We start from the raw sequence: 22951 nt of genomic DNA on the forward strand, positions 1-22951 counted from the left end.
CACTGTGGAGGCGTTAGATGTGAGGAGCACTGCAACCTCTATAGGAGTATCTAGCAGACTGTCAGGATGGCTTTCACTAACTATTCTGAGTCTTTCTGTCTACATACTTAAATTCAGTAACCCCTTAAATCCCTCTGGTCATTGCAAACTACTGCTGTGCAGGCTGTGCAAAGGCTTAAGGTTTAAAGGGACTGTCAACCCTATAATCAAAAATACATGTTTTTATCGAGATTGACACTTAGCAACTCACACCAAAACAGAGTTATCAGCTGTAGAGATGTCTGCCTTCTCTCAAATATAGTGGAACTAAATGGGACTTAGCTTGTGGTGCTCAAAGTGCCTAAATAATACACTTAACAGCAATGTTTCTTTACAGATATTATGACTCTGTTACTCAAGAAAATCTACAGACCTTGATGTGAGCAATTTTATGTAGGAACTATTTTCTTTCTGCAGAACTACACCCACCAACTGTGATTGCACAGAAGTAAGAGAGCATCTACTCATGAACAAGAGGATCGTGCCTGTGACTATGTAACATTAATAGCGTTCACCTCAGCTGAGCTTTAACGCTAGCTAGCTCAGTGTGAGCTATCAGGAGATGCAGTGCAACCTGGTCCCATGATGTTAGAAAGAAGGCAGACATCTCTACAACTGATATCTCAACAAAAAAAAATTAGACTTATAAATAGCACTACAGGTAAGAGGAAAAATATATATTTTTGATTTTGGGGTTGAGCTGTCGCTTTAAGGCATATACCTCCGAGTCCGACCACTTAATTTGATTTTAGGAATTGTTTTGTTTGTCGTACAGACAGAAATGCAAGTAAGAGTGCACACATGTTCATAAATTTGGCTTGACTTTTTCTTGTTTTTGTTGTTGTAGCACAGGTGAACTTTTGGGACAGATCATATGTACACTTTAAATGAGATTTCAGATCTGTCTGGGGGAATTTTAGGGAAATGTGTCAAACAATGCACCAGTTTTGTGGAATATTTCCATTCTTCAGAGGCTGTTACAGTGACCTTTAGAGAAAATGGTTGCGGCACTGCACTCCTGTCAAGTCAAAGCCTTGTTCAGGGTTTTATTCCCTCGCCCATTTCTATGACGTCAACAGAAAGTTTTGGTTTTTGAATTGTGGGACTACATACACAGGTGTGTGCCTTTCTAAATCATATCCAATCTATCGAATTTGCCGCAAGGAAGTTGTAGAGGGGTCTCAAAGATAACCAGAGATAACAGGATGCACCTGAGCTCAATGTGGAGAGACAGACCAAAAGCTCCAAATATATTCATAGATTTTGGTTTTTTGATCTTGAAGAACTTGAAGTGATTTTCTTTTGATTGAAAATTAATTCTTCCCCTTCAATAACTTCCCTGCTGATATCAGACTGTATTATCCTTCCGGTGGGTCGGTCTTTGTCTCAATGTATCTATTAGCAGGACAGTTCACCCCAAAATTACAAATACACATTTTTCCCTATACTTCTCCAGCTATTTCTCAATCTAGATTAAATAAGAAGTGTGCATCTAATGCTAGCTAACCTAGCATCACTTAGCTAGCTAACATTACAGCTCAGCCGAGGAGGATGCCATTAACGTTTACATCTCACTCTGTCACAAGCCTCTCGTCCATGAGTAGATGCATGCTTCCTTCTGCGTGGTGATAGCGGGTGTAGTTTGTTCAAAATAAAATAGTTCCTGTATGAAACTGCTCACAACGTGATCTGTTGATTATCTTGAGTAACTGGGTCATGATTTCTGAAAAAGAGGAATTGCTGTTGAGTTATTCAAATGTAGTTTTTGGACGTTTTCAGCACCACGAGTTGAGTGCCGTCTAGTTCCTTTACTTTGGAGTTAGGTCAGACAGCTCTACGGCCGAAATCTCCAACAGTCAGCAACTCACACCAAAAAAATCTAGACTGATGAAGAGCACTACAGATACGATGGAAAATATGTATTTCTGACTTTGGTTTAAACTGTCCCTTTAAGCCTTGTATTTACAGTCCATGTTAGTCCTGCTGACAAGAGTACTGTCTACTTTCTGAATACACTGCGTCTCTCTAACTCTGTCACAGCTTTCTCTCACTCTCCTCATCACTGAGGCTTCTCTGAGCATCCGCGTCTATGTTTACAATCTATCTATTATTTTGTCATCTTGATTGTCTACACTGTAATTTTATTATTTTGACATCTATTGCACATCTGTACTTCCTGGAGAGGGATCCCTTCTCTGTCGGTCTTTTAAAGATTTCTTCCATATTTTCGTCTCCATTAAAGGGTTGTGTGGAGAGTTTTTCATTATCTGAGGGTCTAAAGCACAGAGGGTGTATGCTGTGTAAATTGTAAACCCCAAGAGGCAAATTGTGATTTGCAATATCGGGCTATATAAGTAAAATCCCCATGACTTGACAGAATAAAGTGTGCAAAGGTGAATACTTCTCTCAGGTGAGCTGATGAAAACATGTTTGTGGTGAGTGGAGCAAAATGAGATTCAACCCCCAAATGTTTTAATCATTCTGAGCTGCCGTGAGACACGACATCAAATCCTCTCTGCAGCACCAAGCCCAGCCCCACAACTCTGTATCCACACAATAACTATCCCAGCTTTTGTTAGCAAAAATACATAATGCAGACCAGCTTTTCAAAAATAAAAATAATGAGGAAAAAACATAGTAATGAATCATTCATTTTGATTTCAAAGAGTGCAATTATCAAACCACAGCCTTATGGTTTTTGAATATAACCTGTGGTTTTACTAAAGTGTCAGTCGTGAAAGTCCTCACTGGCCGAGAAGAAAACTCTAACTAGCAAATGATTTGATTTGTTTGCTAATTAAGGGCCATCAATTGGCCAAACTACAAACTTAAATTCTTTGTACATCTGTATTTGTACTTTTAACACTGCCAAAAATTATTCTGTCAAGTAAGAAGAATCACTCTGTATCACTGTGACATACGAAAGGATAGCAGGTGGACTGCGTGGCTTTGTTGCACTGAAAGACCAACAAAGGATCTTGCTGGTTGCATCACATCACTTTCAGACAGCTATCAAGCAGCTAGCTCTGTAAGACAGCTGGAGGAGAGTGAACATGATTCAGGGCTGTGCAGTTATTTGTTCCGTCTATGAAGCTAGTGTTAGCTTTAGCAGCTACAGTTTAGAGCTTTAAACACTGACATATTAATCATCAGTAACATATGTCAGATACATTACTTGACTAAGCATTATGCCACTATTAAAGGTAATTAGTTGTTAAGCGGTCATACTAGCCTGGAGTAAAAATGCAATATTTTGGGCATGTTTCCCCAAATGTTTAACACAACAAAAGACTGTAAGTCAAAGTAACTAACGGCAACTCATCACTGAGCCGTCAACACTTCCTGCAGGTGAATATTTAAAGGAGGAAATGGCAGACTTCTGCAAATTGGATGGTGAGGTAGCATGGTGTTGTGTGGTACTGGGATGTAATAAAGAAACATGTGGTGATTGGGTGTCTAGAATGGCAGCACTTTTCAAAGTGCAGGATGCAGATTGATCACACGTATCAGACCATAGCAGGGCTTAACAAGAGAGTTTCAAGGTCAGGAAAATAAAAAAAAAAAAAATGGTAAGGACGCTGCTTTGATGGTCGTACTGCTACTGAACTCTTTTCCACACGACACATATTGACACGTAACGGCAGGAAAAGCACAGGTAAAAGCAATCAAATGAAGATGATTTTCAGGGTCCTGATATTGTTCGTGCTGGCTCATTGTCATGGTTGTTGGTAACACTTGTACTTTTCCCTCTATGTCAAATCAAAGTGTCTGCTTTACTCTCTAGGCCACCGTTACACTGGATTCACACTGGACGCGGAAGCGCCGCAAAGCATGCCGATTTCCTGTGGAGCGCTGCCCACTTCATTTTGCCATATTAGTCAGTTAGCCTGAAACGTGTCTTTGACTGCCGCTTTGCCTTCGTGTCATTACTGTGGTGCGTTTCAGGATCCTGAGGATTAATGTTAACATCACTGGCGCTCTTTGTGTGTGCTGGACTGTCAGTTGTCTATCATGTTTACATGCCTTCAACTTCACATCATTGAAACCTGTGTGCAAATGCTACAGAGAGTGTGCCGGGTGTGTTGTTGAGGGCGGAGGTCAGTGTCCGATGGAGCGTTCTGACCAGTCCTCCCTAACTGCACCAGTGCAATCATTCACTGCAGTTTATAGACATCTCTGTAAATGTTTTGGGGGATTTCCTGCATTTTAAATTTTAGATATGCTGGAATTGATGAAATTATGCTTAATGTCCACAATCCCGCTTTGAAATTTAGGCCTTGTGTTGACATTGGACACGCCACGGTGACAAACTCTGCAACCAGCTCACAATCTGCAGAGGTAAGTTTCAGCGTCTGGTCAGTTTTTTTTAAGCAAATCTAGCAAAAAAACCAAAACAAAACAAAACACTGATAAGCTATTATGGACTATATAAAGGATATATTACGATATAAATGATCTGATTCTTGTAAATTATAGAATATGCATCCCATGCTCACTTTTTCCACATTTTTGTCAGTTGTGTATAAACAGAGAACGAGAGAGATGAGCACGCAAACACATGCAGGCGGAGAGAGACAGGGCTCTCTCCACACGTCGTAGAAGCAGGCAGAGCAGCACAGCCCAGAGAAATGCTCTTCTGCTGATAACGGCCAGCCACCTGCTAGCACGACAACTGACAAATCTGGGCGCTTCTGCATCCAGCGTGAACCCCGGTGTTACAGAGTCACTGATTCTTATGTGTAAATACTTTATTCTCACCATCTCCTCCCAGCGCTCATATCCACCGGCTCATCCATCATGTTCTCCTTCCCATTCTTACTGGGTCCAATATGGCTGCCATGGCCTCCAAGCCTCATACTCCCATTCAGCTTCTCCTCATAAGCAGCACCCATTAGGCTCTGGTGGTGGAGGCTGCTGGCTCCGGGCCCCTTCCCGTCTCCCAGAGGCCCTGCAACCTCCAGGGCTGCTAAGTCAGCTAGGTCCTTGCGCTTAAGTAGCGCCAGCATCTTGAGGCGCTCCATGGCCTCGTGGCCTTCCATTTTGAGCCGTTTGGCCAGCGCCTCCTCCCGCTCACTGGGTGACTCCAGGCCTCGCTTCAGCAGGTTGAGCCTCAGCGCCTCCTCAGACATCCGCTCCATCCTGTGAGAAAAGAGAGGACAGAGGGGTTAGCAGAGCCAAATCAAACATCAGCTATCAGGATCTCTAACCCCCCCCGAAGGGTGGAACAGTTTCAGATTTGGTGGGCTGTGTGTGACAATTTCGGAAACTATTCAAACCGACAATATGACATCATAACCACCTTCTCCTGTGATTGGTCAGCTTTGTAGAGGGGGGAAATCTTGTGGGATTTGAATTTCTCTCTCTCTTTTCTATTCCTCACACAATCCTTTCTGTCATTTTTCATGTGAACAACTGAGTAAGACACACACAATGTCTTCCAGGAGAGACTGTCTGACAGTGTCTATCACACTGACACTGGTCTGTAACTGGACAGGGGAGAAATCACATATTTCTCATGATTTTAGGGTAAACAAGGTGTCAACAGGTATTAGACACTTAAATTCAATGCTCTGCTTGAAATTATTTTAGGCCAACTTTATGACCTTTTTTTATTATTAAAGCACTGCAGGTAAGTAAAGAGATTATTGTCCTGTCACCCGTGCAGATGAACATTTTATTCACAGTGGTTTTAGAGTGAGCTACTTTAATCAATGTTTTACCAACAGTTAAGTGTTAATATAAAGCAAAAACACAGCACTACTTACAGTTGTAGGTTTTGAGAAATGTGGACTTTCACATAGGAGAGCTTGACTCATTTTGGCAAAAAGAAATTAAGAGATGGATGAATAAAATAAAATAAAATGTTTACGGCAAGTAAGACCTCACAAATTCAACTTTAAGCCCATTTGATGACCTTTAAGGCCTTATATTTATATAACTGAATTAAAGACATTCTCAAGCTTTTTAAGGACCTGCAGACACTCTGGATGAGCTTTACTGATGAAAACATCAGTAATAACAAGGAATATTAAATTTAAAATATTACTTTTTTAAACTTTTTTTATTAAAAAAACAAAATATACCTATAAATAAGATAAAGCAGGAACCACAGGCACATGACAATGCATTAGACTGAAGTGCCAAGAAGAGTCAACCCTTAATATCCTCAGTTGGGTGCAGTCAGGTACACTGTCAGTGGGCTTACTAAAATCCTTAGGACTCATCCTCTACAGACCATAAAATGAATTCATATTGAAATGTGACAAAGAGGCAGAGCAGGGAGCGTTTCATATCAAACACCACATGAGTCAATTAAAGGAGCAGTGTCTCGGATTTAGAGGGACCGATTAGCAAAAATGAAATAATTCTATGACTATGTTTCCATTAGTATATAATTACCTGAAACTAAAAACTGTTGTGTTTTTGTAAGCTTAGAATGAACCTTCATATCTGCATAAGGAGCGGGTCCTCTTCTAGTTCGCCATGTTACACTGCCATCTTTCTACAGTGGCCCAAAACGGACAAACAAAACACTGGCGCTAGAGGGCTTTTTGTTTTTTTATGTTAAACTACCTCAGTGAGGGGTGAGCAGAGAGGTTTTCAGTAGGTTGCAACTAGGGATGTATGATAAAATCGTCCTGTCATCCGTATCGGCTGATATTGCTTTTAATTAAAATGAAATTCTGGAGTCGGCCAACGTGCTGATTTCTGCCAATATGACAAACCTTTTTTTCTCTCTTTTATTTTAAATACTCAAATTGAATAAGAAGAAAAGATCAGGTAAATGATACACCAAAGGTAATAAAACAACATATATGAAAGATATACAAGTATAATACAATGATAAAATCAGCGTATAAAATACAAATACAAATACAGATTGACGGGTACAGGCATTCAGATTAAAAAAAGTGGATATATCAATATCTGCATCACTTATCAACCAAATAAGTTGTTACACATCGGCATATCAGATATCGGCAAAAAATCCAATATCAGGCATCCCTATTTGCAGTCTGCAACATCATCCCTAGATGCCACTGTATTCCACACGCTGCTCCTTTAAGGCTTGTGACTAACCAGAATAACCTCATTGACCTGCGGATCAGTGAAGTGAAATGCCGGGATGCAACAAGGGATAAATAAATAATCATACAATATGAGCAGCTGATTGTGTGCTCATTCAGATGGAAGTGGGTTAAACACAGCGGGCTAAGAATAGCCTGGATCTCTGTACTTGATGGTGACAAATACATTTGTGAAATGTTTGATGCCTCTGCGTTTGTGTGTGTGTGTGTGTGCGTGATTCATACCAGTAAGGAAGACTGAAAGGACAACAACAAGCCAAGTCTTATGAGCATTAACTCGGTCATGTGACTGGATTCAGCGTGGGGGCTGACAGCGCAGTCAACCAATCAAGATGCTACATCAGAGCACAAACTGGAGGAAATGACAAAGCAGAAACGCTCACTGTAGACTTCCTGCTGGCCCATTTTTAAATCCATGACTTTTAAAACCTGAAGATGTTGCAGATTGTTGAAGGAAACCTTCAGTGTGTATGAAGTGTCCATAACCTCTCGCTGAAATAGGGTCTCAGCTGGACTTGCAGTATTTCATTACACCTGATGCTTGGGCTCTGCAGTTATTGCTTCATGGTTATTGTTCAGCCAGAAGCACTGTTTTTTCCAACATTAAGTCTCACCCAACAGTTTTACAAAATTCATCACTACAAGGATAGACAAAGTAACAGGAAACTCTGTACAGTAAAGTGCAATCTATTTGGCCAACCCTGCAATTAATACCTTCACAACTTTCAGTCACACAAACACCCTAAGAGGCCCTAATATATTAACCCTAATAAGTGCTAATATAAAATAAATGAATCTAATATTTCTGAGACAACAAGCGACTAAACACTGACTTATGCTATCCAAATGTCAGACATGACGTGTGTACAGGTGGCTAAAGCTCACACTACGCGATTTTCAAAGTTGTCAGATCTGTTCACACAACACAGCGTGCTGTCTTGAGATCAGGAGTCTAGCGGTCATTGTGGTTTTCACAATACATGACTGTCCAGAGACAGGGGGTCACACTACAAGATCTTTCACTAGGAGGAATCCCCAGTGAGTATGCTATGTGTGATGCATGGATAGACAGGGTGGGCTCAAGTAAGCTTACTAGAAAATACCAGGGGTTTGGAAGGGCGGGTCAAAGCGGCATTCCCCGTAATTAATTAATAACATACAAAAACACTGCATGCAATAGTCCACCTTCCACCTTCTCTTGCCCTCTCTCTGTCACTCACTTTCTCCCTCTCAAACACACACCTTGGACAGCATCGTGGGGCTCAATCCTTGTCTATGCCCTGAACTTGTCTACTGCACTCTCATTGGTTGAAGCTCACTAACAAGGTCCCCGACAGGTCCAGAAGTCTGTTAGACATCTGGAGTGTGTCTGCCATGTATCAGCGAGTCTCTCGGGTCACGTCTTGGAACAGTTCACACATAGTGCTTGAGAGCCGATCTGCCTCTGATCTGAGTTCCACCTGAAAAGGTCAGCTAATCCAGGTCTCACTGGAAATGCTCATTGTTTCACTCCCCCTTGAAAATTTTCAAAACACTTGATGTCTATGGCATGCAAGGAAACACCTCTCAATAAATCAGACGGCTGAAATCTTCTTTGCAGAGCTCAAAGTTCAAGGAATAGTTAAGACAAAATGGGGTCTGCTCTTATATAGCTGGTGGTTGGTCTGAAAATTACTCAAAAACCATGACTACAGCTACAAAGAATGGCAGACAAACTGGACCAGTGGTGAGTATCATCATCGTACTGGATTCAAACTTTTGGAAAAAGAAAACTCAATTTACCCATCAGTGTCACAATGAAAAACTAAACTAAGCATTTTCTGAACACCTATTAAAGATATATATGCAGGATTTTTCTAAAATACAACATAAAGACTCGTACAGAAGTAATCCCTCTCAAACATCAAGTGTGTGGCAGTGTATGTTTCTACGTTTTTCTTCTTATTTTGTGTCTGGGACATTTTTGTGCATGTACCCTGACAGTGCTCAGGTGAGGTCTTGGCTTTATATAAAGGTAGCGCCCATGTATCAGACATCCAAGAGACATCACTGAAAAAACAAGCAAATTAACAAAAAACACAAATATAATGAGGTGAAATGTTAATGAAGAGTGAATCTGGGTTTGGCTTTAACTTTAACTTTTGCTTGCAAAGTTATGCAAACCACAATAACCGCAAATCCTGCATAGTATACCTTTAAAATAAAATCATATTTTAATAGGGGCAAAACACACCTGCCATGTAGCATGGATGTGGCTTGTTTTGGTTCATTTTCTATAAATCATAAGTCAGTTATATCAGGGTGGACTATTGTGCAAATCACAGATTTTCTTTTATTTCTGTGCTTCATGAAATCAACATTTTTGTCATGCCGTATTGCTGTGAAGACTTCTCAAATGAATCTGCACTTGCAAAGATATTGGAACTTAAAAATACTTCATGTTTACTGTGATGCATAACACAACTCCAGCAAATTTCAGGAGTCTGCCAAGAAAAAATATGAATGGAAACGTGTGTATACAGTATATGTGACTAACATTCTTCAGAAAGCATTGGAAATAGTCAGCAGTCATGTTAGGTTTTCATGATTTGTAGCTATACCGTGAACACATTTCCTGTTCTTCATGTTTCTTTGGTAAAAATGAGTCGTCTTTCTACGTGTAAACAACTAAATCCGCAGTCTTCTCCCCCATTATGACAGACAGTGTGTCATGTGTGTGGCCAGACAACATGCAAATGGATGCTTTCATTTCCAGCATTGCCCCATGGCATTAACAACACCTGGACCAACACTGAATTTGGCAAAAATGTCATGTACGGCCGAGCGTCAGTGACTGTAATTCAGACAGAGATTTAATTGGCCCGTTATCACTTAATCAGCTTCCTATTAGCAGATTATTCCTGCTGGTGTCGTTCTATCGTTTCCCCTCATCTATTGTATCGCTCGTGCCGTGGCTGCCTCCGCTCTAATCTGTTCATTCTGTCCTTAACGTCTCTGTTATCCATCACATCTACAGCAGCCTCTTTAACACAGGGAGGAGTCTTAATGATCGCACAGTACGGCCCTCCCCGCCACTTCTTCTCCTTCTTCTCTAATTAATTTGTGACGCAGCGGCGGAGCCCAGTCGTCGCCTCCATTTGCTGAGAGAAAAACACAAGCAGCCCCTGCAACCTCTCCGCCGAGCCTCCACCTTTAATGAGCCAGAAAGCACCGCTGAGAATGGCGCTGATGAGCCAATCAGGGTCGGCCTTGTGCTGCGCGTCAGTAACTGGCACCTCACACCCTTCCCCTCCACCTCCCTCCCTCCTCCTCCTCCTCCTCCTCCTCCACCTCCTCCCGGCCACTGCCGCCGCCGCCTGCCTTTACATAATATAATGACTGTTTCAGTCAGCTGCTACACAAGCCACACACTCTTTCTCCCTCTTCCCCCTCTCCTCTTTAATCCCTCCCACTACCTCCTTCCCGCCCCGCCCCTCTAGCTTTGGGCGCTCTGCCAGGCCAATGCAATAAAGGAAAAGAAAAGAAAAAGAGACACTGCAAGAGAAAGGTAGAAAGACAGTTGATGGAGGGCGAATGCAGCTCCACCTAAAGCCAGACGTTACATAAACCCGAGACAAACTTGGACAGGTAGACATCTTTGTCAAAAAGATGACAGAAGACTGCCAACACTGTGCCACCAAAGTGTAGCGCACCAAGTAGAAGTCGCTCTCAGTCGTAAAACGGCACATCAAAAGTGTCCAGACAACCACGTACGGCGCAGCATTCCAACAGAAGGCAGGATTTTGTAACCCCCTCTCCTGCTCCAGCTGTACAGTACCACAAAGAAACCCCTCCCTGCTCCTCTACCCTCCCCCAATTCCTCAAAACCCTCCGTCTTTTCCTCCCCCCCCCTCTTTCACTGTAAAAATAAACACATGCTTACTTTCAGGGGCCCCTTAAATGTAGCCAGAGCTGAGAGCTTCATTTGTTAATATTACACCAGCCAATCAGGAGTGGATATGGAGCCTGTGTAGGCATGTGTGCATGTGTGTGTGTGTATATGGGGGGTAATAAAGGAGTGACACAGCCAAGATAGACTGAGAGCGGAGGGATTTTTTTCTTCATCTTGCGTTATCCTCGCACAAGTCTTTGTGTGTGTAGGCTGTGTGTGTGTGTGTGTGTGTGTGTGTGTGTATGTGTGTACAGGGCTAGAAAGGAGGCAGAGATGGCAGCTCTCTCCTGATGTAATGCCAACTCTTAATTCCCTCCTCCCATCCCCCAACGCACACACACACCCGAGACACACACACACACACACACACACACACACCATGTTCTTTATGCACAGAGCTGTCGATCAGATGGCTGCTGCTAAAATGTCCTCCTCAGAATTAAAGCAGCGGCCTTTGTCACGCAGTCCTCAGCAGAGTGTGCCCTTCTGTCCTGCCCTGTCCTGTCCTGCTCTGTCCTGTGTGGCTCAACACCAGGTTAACACCGTTTGCCAAACCCATTGCCAGCTGACTGAGTGTAATGGTAATAAGGCCGGCAAGGACAATTTGCAACTGCACTGTGGAATCTGCTGCTCATTTCACGCACGATCTGCATCATGACAATTCATTTGGCTGATGCAACTCCACTCCTCCCAGTCCGCCTTCTGTCTCTCCACCACCTCCACCTTCTCCTCCTCCTGGACTCTGATTTTTTTTTTTTTTTTTACACACGACCAGGGAAGCGTTCTCTCTTTCATTTTTCAACAGTTTGATTCATCGGTGGATGTCAGGCTTATCGCTAAGGTGCAGGAGCCAGATGTGTCAGCCCTGACTTCCCTTCTCTACCCAAAGACAAAAAAAGAAGACACAAAAAGTACAATTACTAATCCGAGGCTGCGAATCACCCATCGCCTCCATTTGTGCCATTAATCCTACCGTCAAAATGGTGGTGATGGGTGCAAAATGGCTGCCGTGGCACAAAACTGGCAGGACCCTGAACCCCAAATCAATATCATGTAAAGCTAGACACGCTATCTCTTCAGTTGTTCTCGTCTTTTATAGATTTAAATCATCGTTTTTCCAATTACACACTGGGTTTTCTTTTTTCTTTTCCTTTGAAAGCACTTTGCGACTATGTGAAGAAAAGGCACAGGTAGTATTGGTAAAACGATTTTCGGTCTAGGGGGAATTCATTACTGCTGAGCCTTATGGCTGTACCAGCTCCTAAGCGGGGAATCAGACAGCAGGGGGGCTACATTGGTGGGGGGGCGTGTTGTTTAAGGCTCTGGTGAGACAATGAAATACAATGCAGGAAGTCCAGTCAGAATAGCAGATTGTTAAAAAGGCTTAATGGGCACCAAAATACTGCACATGGGCTTGTGATACTTAGTCTTTTACAATTTTGGAGCACAGGAGCAACTAGGAGCAAAAGGTAGCACTATGTAATCCAGGGTTCCTTCACATTTTCACTGACAGAGTCTGAAACTTTTAAATTACTTTTCAAGGGCCAATAATAAAATTTTAATTTCAGAAAAGCGTGTGTGCTGGCCTGGTTACATTATTTTTCTCTCTCACACACACACACACACACACACACACACACACACACACACACACAATCAGGTGAGTTTCGCTTCCAATAACAAATGCCACCACAGGGTTGGAAATGAGCACCAGCCAAATGCTGGTAAAATATGCAAGTGGCTGCTAAATTTCTTTGGATCACCAGCCAGTAAACCAATGGTAATCTGTAGAGTGGCTGGTAGATTTTGGAATCCATCAGCCACAGTGGCAGGTGGACAAAAAAAGTTCATTTCCAACCCTGCGTCACACTACACGTAACCTGTCTTAAAGATTACAAGTCTCTCTCGAGCTGTAGTCTCATGTAATCTCACTGTGTTAATATTTTGTGAAAGTATCAGCAGTTAGCCCTATGACAGTCACAATATCATAGAAGTATTTGGTCAAAAATATTGTGATATTTGATTCTCTCCAGATTTGGCTCTCTGTACCACCACCCAATGGTACCTTTATTTTCAGTATTTTACTGTTTCTGTAATAACAACTAGTAATTTTAGTTGTAAAACATAAATCCAAACTTCCAGCTGCTGGGCAGAAGCGAATGGAGAGTCTGTGGGACTAGAAACTGGAGCAGTGTGTGCTGTTTTTGGACAGAGGCAGAGCCTTGGTTGCAAAATGTAGATACATATATGAATTTGGTGCCTTTTTACTGGGCAACAACCTTTACAAGCATATTGTCAAGGGACAAAAAAGATTTAAAGCTTGAATAAACGCTTCAGGTTGCAGTTATGGCCAGAGGATGCAGCTAAGACGTAAACCTGCACCGAGCCAGTGCAGAAATGAGAGTGCGTCCTATTCGTGACACATGCCATTGAAAAATGCTGACACTCTTTTGGTCTAGATATTGGGACAGTTTCCATCTGTCGCACAGTATTGTCGAACAGTATTGTCCAATTGTCTATTGTCTAGAGTGGCCATGATCAGCTCTGACTGCTACGTTGCACTCTCTCAACCAGATGCACTCTCAAGTGCGTAAATCTGGAACTGATTGATTTAACGTGAATCACTTCTCAGTGGGACCAACGTAATTTGGTCGGTGCCCTTAAAGCTGCGTTTTCATCAAAGGCTTTTGGTATAGTATCTTTTGAACCAAAAGTAACATCTGAATACAGGTACCTCGACCCTTGATCTGTTCAGTGTTTCCACCATAGAAAGTACTCTTAGACATCAGCAGCGTTGTTGTCACTTGCTGTCTGAACCCCATTTATCGTCCACACAACGGGGCTGCAGGATGGAGTGAGTCTCTATATGGGACATTCAGAAATTGCGGGTTTGTGCATTGACTCCTTGTCAGGCAAGAGCAGGGGTTTAGTGCTGCCTGAGCACACTGAATGAGGCTCCGACATGTTTTTTTTTTCCACTGAGTGAGGATTTGAGTATTACATTGTAATTTATACAGTACATTGACTAATACTTGAATGATAACAGCATTGTTTCCAAATATGATAAAACAAAAAAATCTCAGCTCATCTACAAATGAAAGGTTTAAAGAAAGACACTGAGGGAAATATATCTGCAAGCTGAACCTTTATCATTAAAACATGTTGTCATTTTATTGGTCCAATCATACAGTGTGACTATTGAATAGACGAGAAGGTTTAAAGTTTGAATGGAAGAACAAAATGGCTGCCATGGACAATCCCTAAGATCCCCTAAGATGCATGATGCCTCAGTCGGTATCATATAGAGCTGCATGAGGGCAGCCATCAGCAGTTCTTACTGCTGGTATATAGGTCATGTTAATCGTGGCAGCACTGAGCTTTAGGCTGTGCGTACACTCGGGCTTTGTGCTGAGGTCATATAGGGTGAGCAGCAGGAAGCTCTGCTCGGTCTCACTGCACCCAATGTATACAGCACCCTGCTGAGCTCCCATGTCCACTAGAAATGTTTTAGAAGCAAAAGCACTGGGTCAGAAGACATTTTTTACAACATAAATATTGCAGCTCACTTAACAGGTGCTTTTTGGCTGTACTGAATGTGTCACTTGTAACTTTTTCAGTCATTTCAAGTGCCGGTATAGTCAATCTCACTGCACAGCTACTGCCATTAACCTGGATTCTGCTTTAATTTTGATCATGTCATGAGCAGAGATCATCAAATGATTTTATCTGCAACTTGGCAGCTTGGTAATAAAACATGGTGGTCAACACAGCTTTTTTTGAGCTGCGATTAAATCTTTTATTCCTGTTCAGTCTCAGGCAAATTCAGTTTTGGTGTTTCTCTCTAAATACAAACAAGACAAACACCTTTTGTTGTGTATGTGGTCAGGCAAAACTAAAAAGAAAATTCATTATTAAAAATGGATTTTAACCCAAGTGCCAATAAAGTCAGGCATTTATATACATTCACACTGAATTTCATGCACTTGTTGGTTTGGCAGAAGCGAACCCTGGGATCACATGAAGCTCAATTTCTAAACAGGGTTCACGCACTCTCTAAAGCATAAAATTCGAGGACCTTTTAAGAGCTTTCCAAGCCCAATTCCCTAAAATTCAAGGACCCAACACAGCATAGTTTGAGACACAGGTCGGAGCAATTACTGTTATAACATTTAGAATTTTTATAACGAAAAGTAGAGGACTCTGCAGAAGCTAACAGACAACAATTGTGCTATGTTATCCGAAGAACCTTAATGTCTATTTTTGCACAAAATATAAAAATTCAAGCACTTTCGATGAAGAATATCTATTCATGTATATTTTTAAAAACTTCAGGGCAAGATTTTTCCCTCAAATTTAAAAATATTCTTAAGGACCCACTGGAGCCCTGTGTAAATCTCAACCACTGTGGAACTTGCACAAGACTTCCACTCTCTCCACTCCCACAGCTCGCCATACATGGAGGTAAGAACCCCCTTGAACATCTGTTTGTATATTGATACCTGTGCACCGATCACTACACCTCTTGGTGAGATGATCCGCAAGGAAGAACAGTTTTACCGACTGTGTTATTGGCAAGGTTCTCCAACAGAGCAGCTGTCTTTACACACAGCTCAGGCTACATAAAGTGCTGTGCCACTAATCCATAACATGTACCTGTAAACTCTCACTAACGGTGATGTCTCAGTCATCATTATGAAGCATAAGTAGTTAGTAAGTAATGTAAATAAATAGAATGCTAAAAAATAATCACTTGGAATCATTTAAAGTTGAACATTTAAATTTGCATTTGGTTGACATTTTACAGAGCTCTCTGTAGCCTGCAAAAATAATAGCACAATCAGTGAAACAACCAAGACAAAGTTTCAGTGCGAGGTTACATCTCTCACTTTACATCATGCCTCATCATCCCACCCACAGCTAGACTCAATTAAACTGTGTCCAGACTAGTCTAAAGTATGTGTGACCTTTTGCACATTCTCACAGCTAATCTTCTTAAATAAATATAAGTTATATGTGGAAAAAGGGATGAGCATGATTTTTTTTTTTTATCATCGAAAAACTTTGAAGATGACAAAAAACGACACGGTGTGGCTTGCTGGTAGCCTGCAGCTGCACTTTTCCAAACAACATTGCTGCTGCTGGAGTCAGAGATGACAGAGGAATAAAAAAGAACTGGAAAATCCTCCTACTTCCCTGAAGTTAGATATTGTGAGTTATCTTCCCTGTGACTTAAGTGAATGACGAACACTTCCTTAACTAGTTTATAGGCTGTGCCAGCTAAATGAAACTGTCTTCTGGCAGGTGAGAAAACTCAAGCTGTTGTTAAGAAGTATCCTTCTGCCATGTAGGGGCTTTTCCTTTTGTGTTAACAGTTTGTTCAATTGATGACTGGTGAAAAAACTTGTTCATTACATTTGTTGTACAGTTGTCCTTGGTGTGGTTAACCCCCTCACAGACAGGTATATGACAATAATATATGTCACTTGATAGCATGATGTCACTATCATTTTAAAGAATAGGAAAATGTAAATGACCTTTGCCTTTGATCTTTACAAATCAAGACTCAATGGTCCAACAATGGCACAGCCGTCAGTACTGAAAAAAATGTATTAATTAAAAGTTGAATTCCATGGTGACCTTAATATTTAAAGTCTAATCAAATTGTGCATTTGGAAAATCTTAACACAGTCCCCGTTTATACATGTGGCCCCTGGTGTATAAAGATAGTAGAGTGAGATGCTCTGGCGAAGGACTCTGTGGATACACACACACACACACACACACACACACACACACACACACACACACACACACAGACACACAGACACACAGACACACACAGACACACACAGACACACACACACAGAGGCTAGAATGACAGCGGCCCCAGCAGCCACAGCGCAGCTGGATGCTGTGTACGTTGGAAGAAGAGAGGGAAGTAGAAAGAGTGTGTGTATAGACCAGTCAAAGAGACTGAATGGACCAAGGGAGAGCTAAAACTGAACTAGTATTTGGTCATTCTAGGTCAAATTCAATGTTTCTCTGGATTATCAGTAAAGAGGGTAAACTACACTGTTGACAGTCACTGCTGATGCTGACAGTCAACGAAAATCCTGATGCAGTGGCCTCAAATGAAGAGGTCCAATAAAGGTGGAACCAGGTTGAGTGGACTTGTGTCTCCTACATGAGAGATATAAATGAGGTCCTGCTTTGATCATAACTCTGGCAAAGATGTGAACAGGAAACTGATAATCATGACCAAAAAAAAAAGGTTGTATTGATGGGATTCATGCCACAGCTCAACTTTGTCCACTGTGGACACCTAAGACGTGTGGAATAGTTGTTGAGGTTATTTACATTATCTATGTGGTGGATTTCTTCTGCATACAGTGTTACACAACTACCATCACAGCGTCTGGATTTCAGTGAGAAAAGTTGGATTAAAACATAATGTTTGATTGCTAGATGTGTGCCAGTTGTCACCACATAGTCAAGATAATCAGAATTGCAGCGCCTCTTGTTGTAGTTTGTAGTTGTGTTCAAGAGCTGCCAGCTTAGACAGCAAAATGTCTTTTGAATGAGTTTTACAACAACCAACTGCAGTGCGTTGCTCTGGTGTGATGTTATTCACTGGGAAACTTTGAATATAATCAAATTTTACCAGCCATTCATGTGAAAACCACTGTGTTTTGGCTGTTGAGTGAAGCAAATCTACCAGCCTCCTGCAGATTTTACAAGCATTTGGCTACTGGATGGCGCTAATGTTGTACTGCATTTTGTTTCTGCACAGCCCTCCATCAAAGTGTTCATAATGTTGCACAAACTAGGGTTTACCCCAGATTCATTTATTTACAGCAGCCCACCACACTATCAGCATTAGCCACCACATACACATTTTCTACTTTTAGAGCTGGAGGATTAATTCTGAATGCTGTTGGAATATATACTGTCCGGTTATTCAGAGCAGCACACTCTTGAACACAGTGTACTCTGGCCAGACAGAGAAGTAGGAGATCAATCACAGAGAAGGGGTTAACCCTTTAACACCTGGATCAACATCAGTTTTCCTGTGCTGCATTCACACTATATTTTAATTCTCTTAATTATATCTTTAAAATGTCACAAAAAAGAATAGGTACTTAGCACTAGTTTTTTGTGTGTTATTTACTTTTACTTTTTTTGCTTATTTGCAGTAATTTTCTTGTAACTGTTTTTTTCTAGTGCTTTGTGTGCATTTCTGCATTTTTCTGTGCGTTTGTACACATATCTACAAACGTGGATTATACAGTACATCACTAGCATAACATAGTGGGTCCATTTTTTATTAAGTTGCCCGTCACCATGATGTTGTTCATGTTTTTGAAAGAAAATCAAGCCAATTTGCTCATGTTTCAAAGGGTTAACCGTTAAATAATTCATATAAAAAATAGACTGCTCTATTTTTTCTCCCATACTCCCATTTAAGTGTTGTCCATACATTTACCAACCTACTTCCAATAAAACTGGCTGCATGCCCATGGAAACTGCGCACCCCCTGGTCCAGCGCTGGGTCTAACCTCAGTGACTGCAGCAGAAGAAACTTTGCTCTGACTCGCCTCTGCAGCAGTTGCTCCTTTAATTCACCGATCTCATCTGATTAACTCCGATCGATCTGACAACAAACTGATCGAGTGATCAATTCTCCACCCTGCAGCTTATACTTAAACTGCTGCAGAGGGGGTCTCTGCCTTCTCAGATCTGCAAAAACTGCCAAATTCAGAAAGGGGACACAGATCACAAAAGGATACACACACAAAACTGTGTATAACCCTATAACAGAGAGTGTAAAATGATTGTTATTGCCAAGTTATGCCATTGTTAGTGTTCAGAAAGTGCTGTGATATGTACGTTATATGTCACACCAGAGGCCAATGCTGCTGTGTTAAACTTTATGCTCATCATGTCTCTTTTGCTTCCGCGACGCCGGCATGCAGTCTATAATCACGCACTGGAGCAGCATGATGTCACTTGGTTCTGCAAAGGTGGCAAAAAGAAGGGACGCTGTAGCTGCCCTATAGAGTGATCTCTGTGCTACAAGGGGCTAAAAACAAACTGCAACTTATGAAGCACCAATGCAGCTCCGACTACAACTGGTCCAAAGTCAAAATGCAAACCAACTGTTGTTCCAAGTGCCCATAGTGTAAGCAGTCCAATGATTCCCCACAGACCCATGTGGTTATCAAAAAATAATGCTCTCCACTAAAGAAAACTCATTAGCCTCAGCATTGTGTATTATCTCTGTATGTCCACACAGCTCATCATCTAACCCTTAAAGAAAACAGTAAATACAGACCGGCAGCATCACAACACACGACACACTGGAGCACGTGGACCACCTGTATCATGTTTCAGTGATGCAGCAGCACCTTTGTGAAGCAGAAATAGAGTCCTGATGGGCTCATGCCCTGTCCACAGCAGAGAAGCTGCTGTGTGTGTGTGTGTGTGTGTGTGTGTGTGTGTGTATGTGGTGGAAGGACCTTGTTGCCAATCATCAGCAGTCCTTCAGGAAACCAGCTACCATCTGGCTTCTTTAGCCAGTGCTAAAAAAGATGGAGAGATGTCATGGAACAACAAACCCCTCCCCGTGCCAACAGGAGGCAGTGGTTCAGCTCTCTGGTCCAGCTGACACACTGGAACAGCATCTCAACAACAACACACACACACACACACACACACACACACACACACACACACACACGAACAAACACACACACACACGAACACACACACACACACACACAGTCTGCCTGGCTGTAAAGGATGTTGATGACAGGGCTGCTGGGAATATGACCAAAATTTGCATATGGCCAGTTTTTGACACTAATGAGGCCAATCAGAATGGAGCTCATAGCAACAGAGTTTTAATTGGTTGTGTGGAGCTGCTTAGGAGTTTGTGTTCGTGGGATGCAGATTCAGACGGCGGCGTGTTGTTGCGCCGACTCCGAGCAGAAGTCACATCCAGCAGGACCACGGTGTGATAATTACACACACCTTACCGCAGCACGAAAGGCAGCGCACACACACACACACACACCTTCCACCTAGTGCTCAGACACAACGCTGCTCTTTATTAAACTAGACAACAGCTCATTGTGGGCGTTGCTATGACAACCAGTCGTCTATTTTTAAGCCGTGCCACTAATCAATTCCTGTTCTGCTGTCGCCTGAGGGGTGGGGGTGTGCATGTGCGTGTGAGGGTACTGATGTGGGGTGGGGTGGGGTGGGGTGGGGGCAGTGGTAGGGGGCAAAGGGAGGAGGAGGGTGAGTGTGCAGTTGGAGACAAAGAGCATGGCAAAAGAAGTGGGAGAAAAAAAAATTGTCGAGGATTCATCTCATACCAACACACAGCAGAGGTCTTTATCCATATTACTGTCTGAATGCTCACACACTAACATCTACAAACAAATATCCGCATATCTATGCATAGTGTTCAGGCAACGGGACAAGATTTCAGCATCAGAAGTGTTCTGGTTTACATCTGTAGTTTGTTTGTAGTCCGAGTAGAATTGACCAGTCACGTTTGACCAAGTTTTGGTTTCCTGCAGGTAAACAGTCTGTGTTGAGAGCAAAAGAAGAGGAATGCATTGGCCAAAACACAATCTTGGAACCCACTAGCTCTCGTCTGAAAAGAATTCAGCTTTTTATTGAATGTATCTGCATTCATATGCAGTTATCTGATTATCAGGGCTGGGTATCAGTATCCAACACCTTTAAGGTATTGACCAAAACAACTCAGTACCAAGAGGCACTGAAACATTTTCCATAGTCAAACAATACGAGGGGCACTGGGGGTCTGATCCTGGACAGTTGCGTCTCCCCACAAGCTCAGCAGACGTTAACCACATTTACACTGCCTGTTCAAGGTAGGAATATCATGCCGTGATGCCGTCTCGCCGCTCTGTATGTTATGTCTGATTGCAAAAAGGGGGGACAGACTGACTCGCCTCTGAGCAGGGACCAGAGTTGGTAATACAAAGAAGAACAGTGGTTGTAAATGTCTGCAAACTAGGAAAAGAATGAGATTTGGGAGCTCCTTACCCTCTGAGCAGAGGACGAGATCAATGATAAATGATTAAATGATTGTAACTGACATATTACACCATTGTTATTGTTTAGATAGCGCTGTCGACGCATGCATTATATGTCACACTAGCAGGATGCCGCGATGCAGTGTATAATCACACACTGGAGCGAAAGGATGCCTCTGTCGTTTTGTAAAAATGCAGGGGCGATATAAAGAGGAACGAGATCTCTGTGTAAAAGCGTCTTTTATTGGAGCTGTGACGTCCGTGGCGTACCGTGGCGTAAAACAGACCGAACAGACTCTGACACTGAAACAGCCAACAGACACTGAAATGGTACAACCTTACAGCATAACGCTAAATCAAAATGAAGACAACTTTTGATTGTTTTTTCATCAAGAAAAACACTGTGGGGGTGCCCAGTACCTCAGTGGATAGAGCGGACACCCCATGTACAAAGGCAATGTCCTCACAGCAGCAGCCGCAGGTTCGCTTCCAGTCCGTGACCCCTTGCTGCATGTCATCCCCTCTCTCTCCCTTTCACGCGTCCATTCTGTCCTGTCAAATGAAGGCCAAAATACGCCAAAAAATAATCTTGTCTGTTACAGCTGTCCCCTGCCAGGAAAGACCCAGCAATTATTGACTGCAGTTGCAAATAACCTGTTTCCGAAGCTTATCCTGGTTATGATAATATTTGGGATATGAAGTTTACCTGAGCACAGAGAAATCAAGTTATTCATCATTCCCGTATAAACCCCAGTTTCTTTCAGAGTACTCCAGCTAGTGCATTCAGGTCTCTCACAGAAGGAATATGGTGTTTACATGCTCAAACACATAAACAGAATACCCCAAAAAAAACCATCATAAACGTGTTATTCATGTCAATGTAAATGCACTAATTGATGGAGATAACCATTCCACCACTGGTCTACCCTGAACCAACATCTCTGATGTTTAAAATAAGTTACATAAATTAAAACTTAAGATCAGCCCACCATCCTCGGGATGGGAAAAAATGTTCAGGGATGATAAATAATCGCTTTTTGAGACATTGTGGGACGAAGGTTAGATCCTGCCTGACAAAATACAACTGTGACTAAACCATAACATTAGTCTCCGAAAAAGCTGTCAATGTAGAACTACGAGAGAGTACACAATTCAGGAGTGCACAAGCACTTTGTTACACACGCTGATGCACACGCACACAGAGATAATGAACTACAGAGATGACCTCTGAAAATGGTGAACTCCAACCAGACTCTCTGTCTCTGTCACTGGAGCACGTCAGACAGGTGGTTTTCTGATGTGCACAAACACACAAACACACACATACACATATGAGCACATCCACAGGGTTTACAAATATGAAGTAATGAAAATGTATACCCAAATGAAGCAAATGTTTTTTTTTTTTAATGTGAGCTAATTTATGATTTAATTATTCCCATGGTGTTCTATTTAGGCCGCACATCACTTTTAAATATGGAAATAGTTTTTTGTAGAAAAACCTTCATTTTTTATTTGAGGTGGCCAGCATTTACTTTCCGACGGTTTAAATTGCACTTCGGGGTGTTTTAGGACAGTGGTGAAAAAAAGGTTAAGTTTGTGCTCAGGTGTTAAGAAATTACCAATGTGTATGGGAACTCAAATATAAAATAAGGCCTCATTGCAGGGTCAAAAGGCAAAGTTCAAAATTTTGGGTGCTGGTGCACCAAATGAAAAAGTTAGCTACACCAGTGCAATCAATGTAGAATTTCAGCTGGGGCCCTGATTATGGATATTTAATCAATATGTGATATCTTCTGTTGCTCATCTCATTTTCAGGTTGCAGC

The 22951-nt window shown here is 42.0% G+C and overlaps 1 protein-coding gene across 1 annotated transcript in view; it reads right to left on the reverse strand.

Annotated features, from left to right (window-relative positions):
* Nucleotides 1–22951, reverse strand: part of gatad2b (GATA zinc finger domain containing 2B) — a 57407-nt gene that overhangs the window by 19836 nt on the left and 14620 nt on the right. Inside the window, exon 2 of the mRNA XM_042506021.2 lies at nucleotides 4798–5178. Within this exon, the coding sequence (XP_042361955.1) occupies nucleotides 4798–5177 (380 nt within the window). The 5' untranslated portion in view covers nucleotide 5178. The remainder of the gene's footprint in view (nucleotides 1–4797; nucleotides 5179–22951) is intronic.

This window comes from Plectropomus leopardus, chromosome 17, assembly GCF_026936395.1.
Source record: "Plectropomus leopardus strain MGB_pleo_1.0 chromosome 17, ASM2693639v1, whole genome shotgun sequence".
Lineage (NCBI taxonomy): Eukaryota > Metazoa > Chordata > Actinopteri > Perciformes > Serranidae > Plectropomus > Plectropomus leopardus.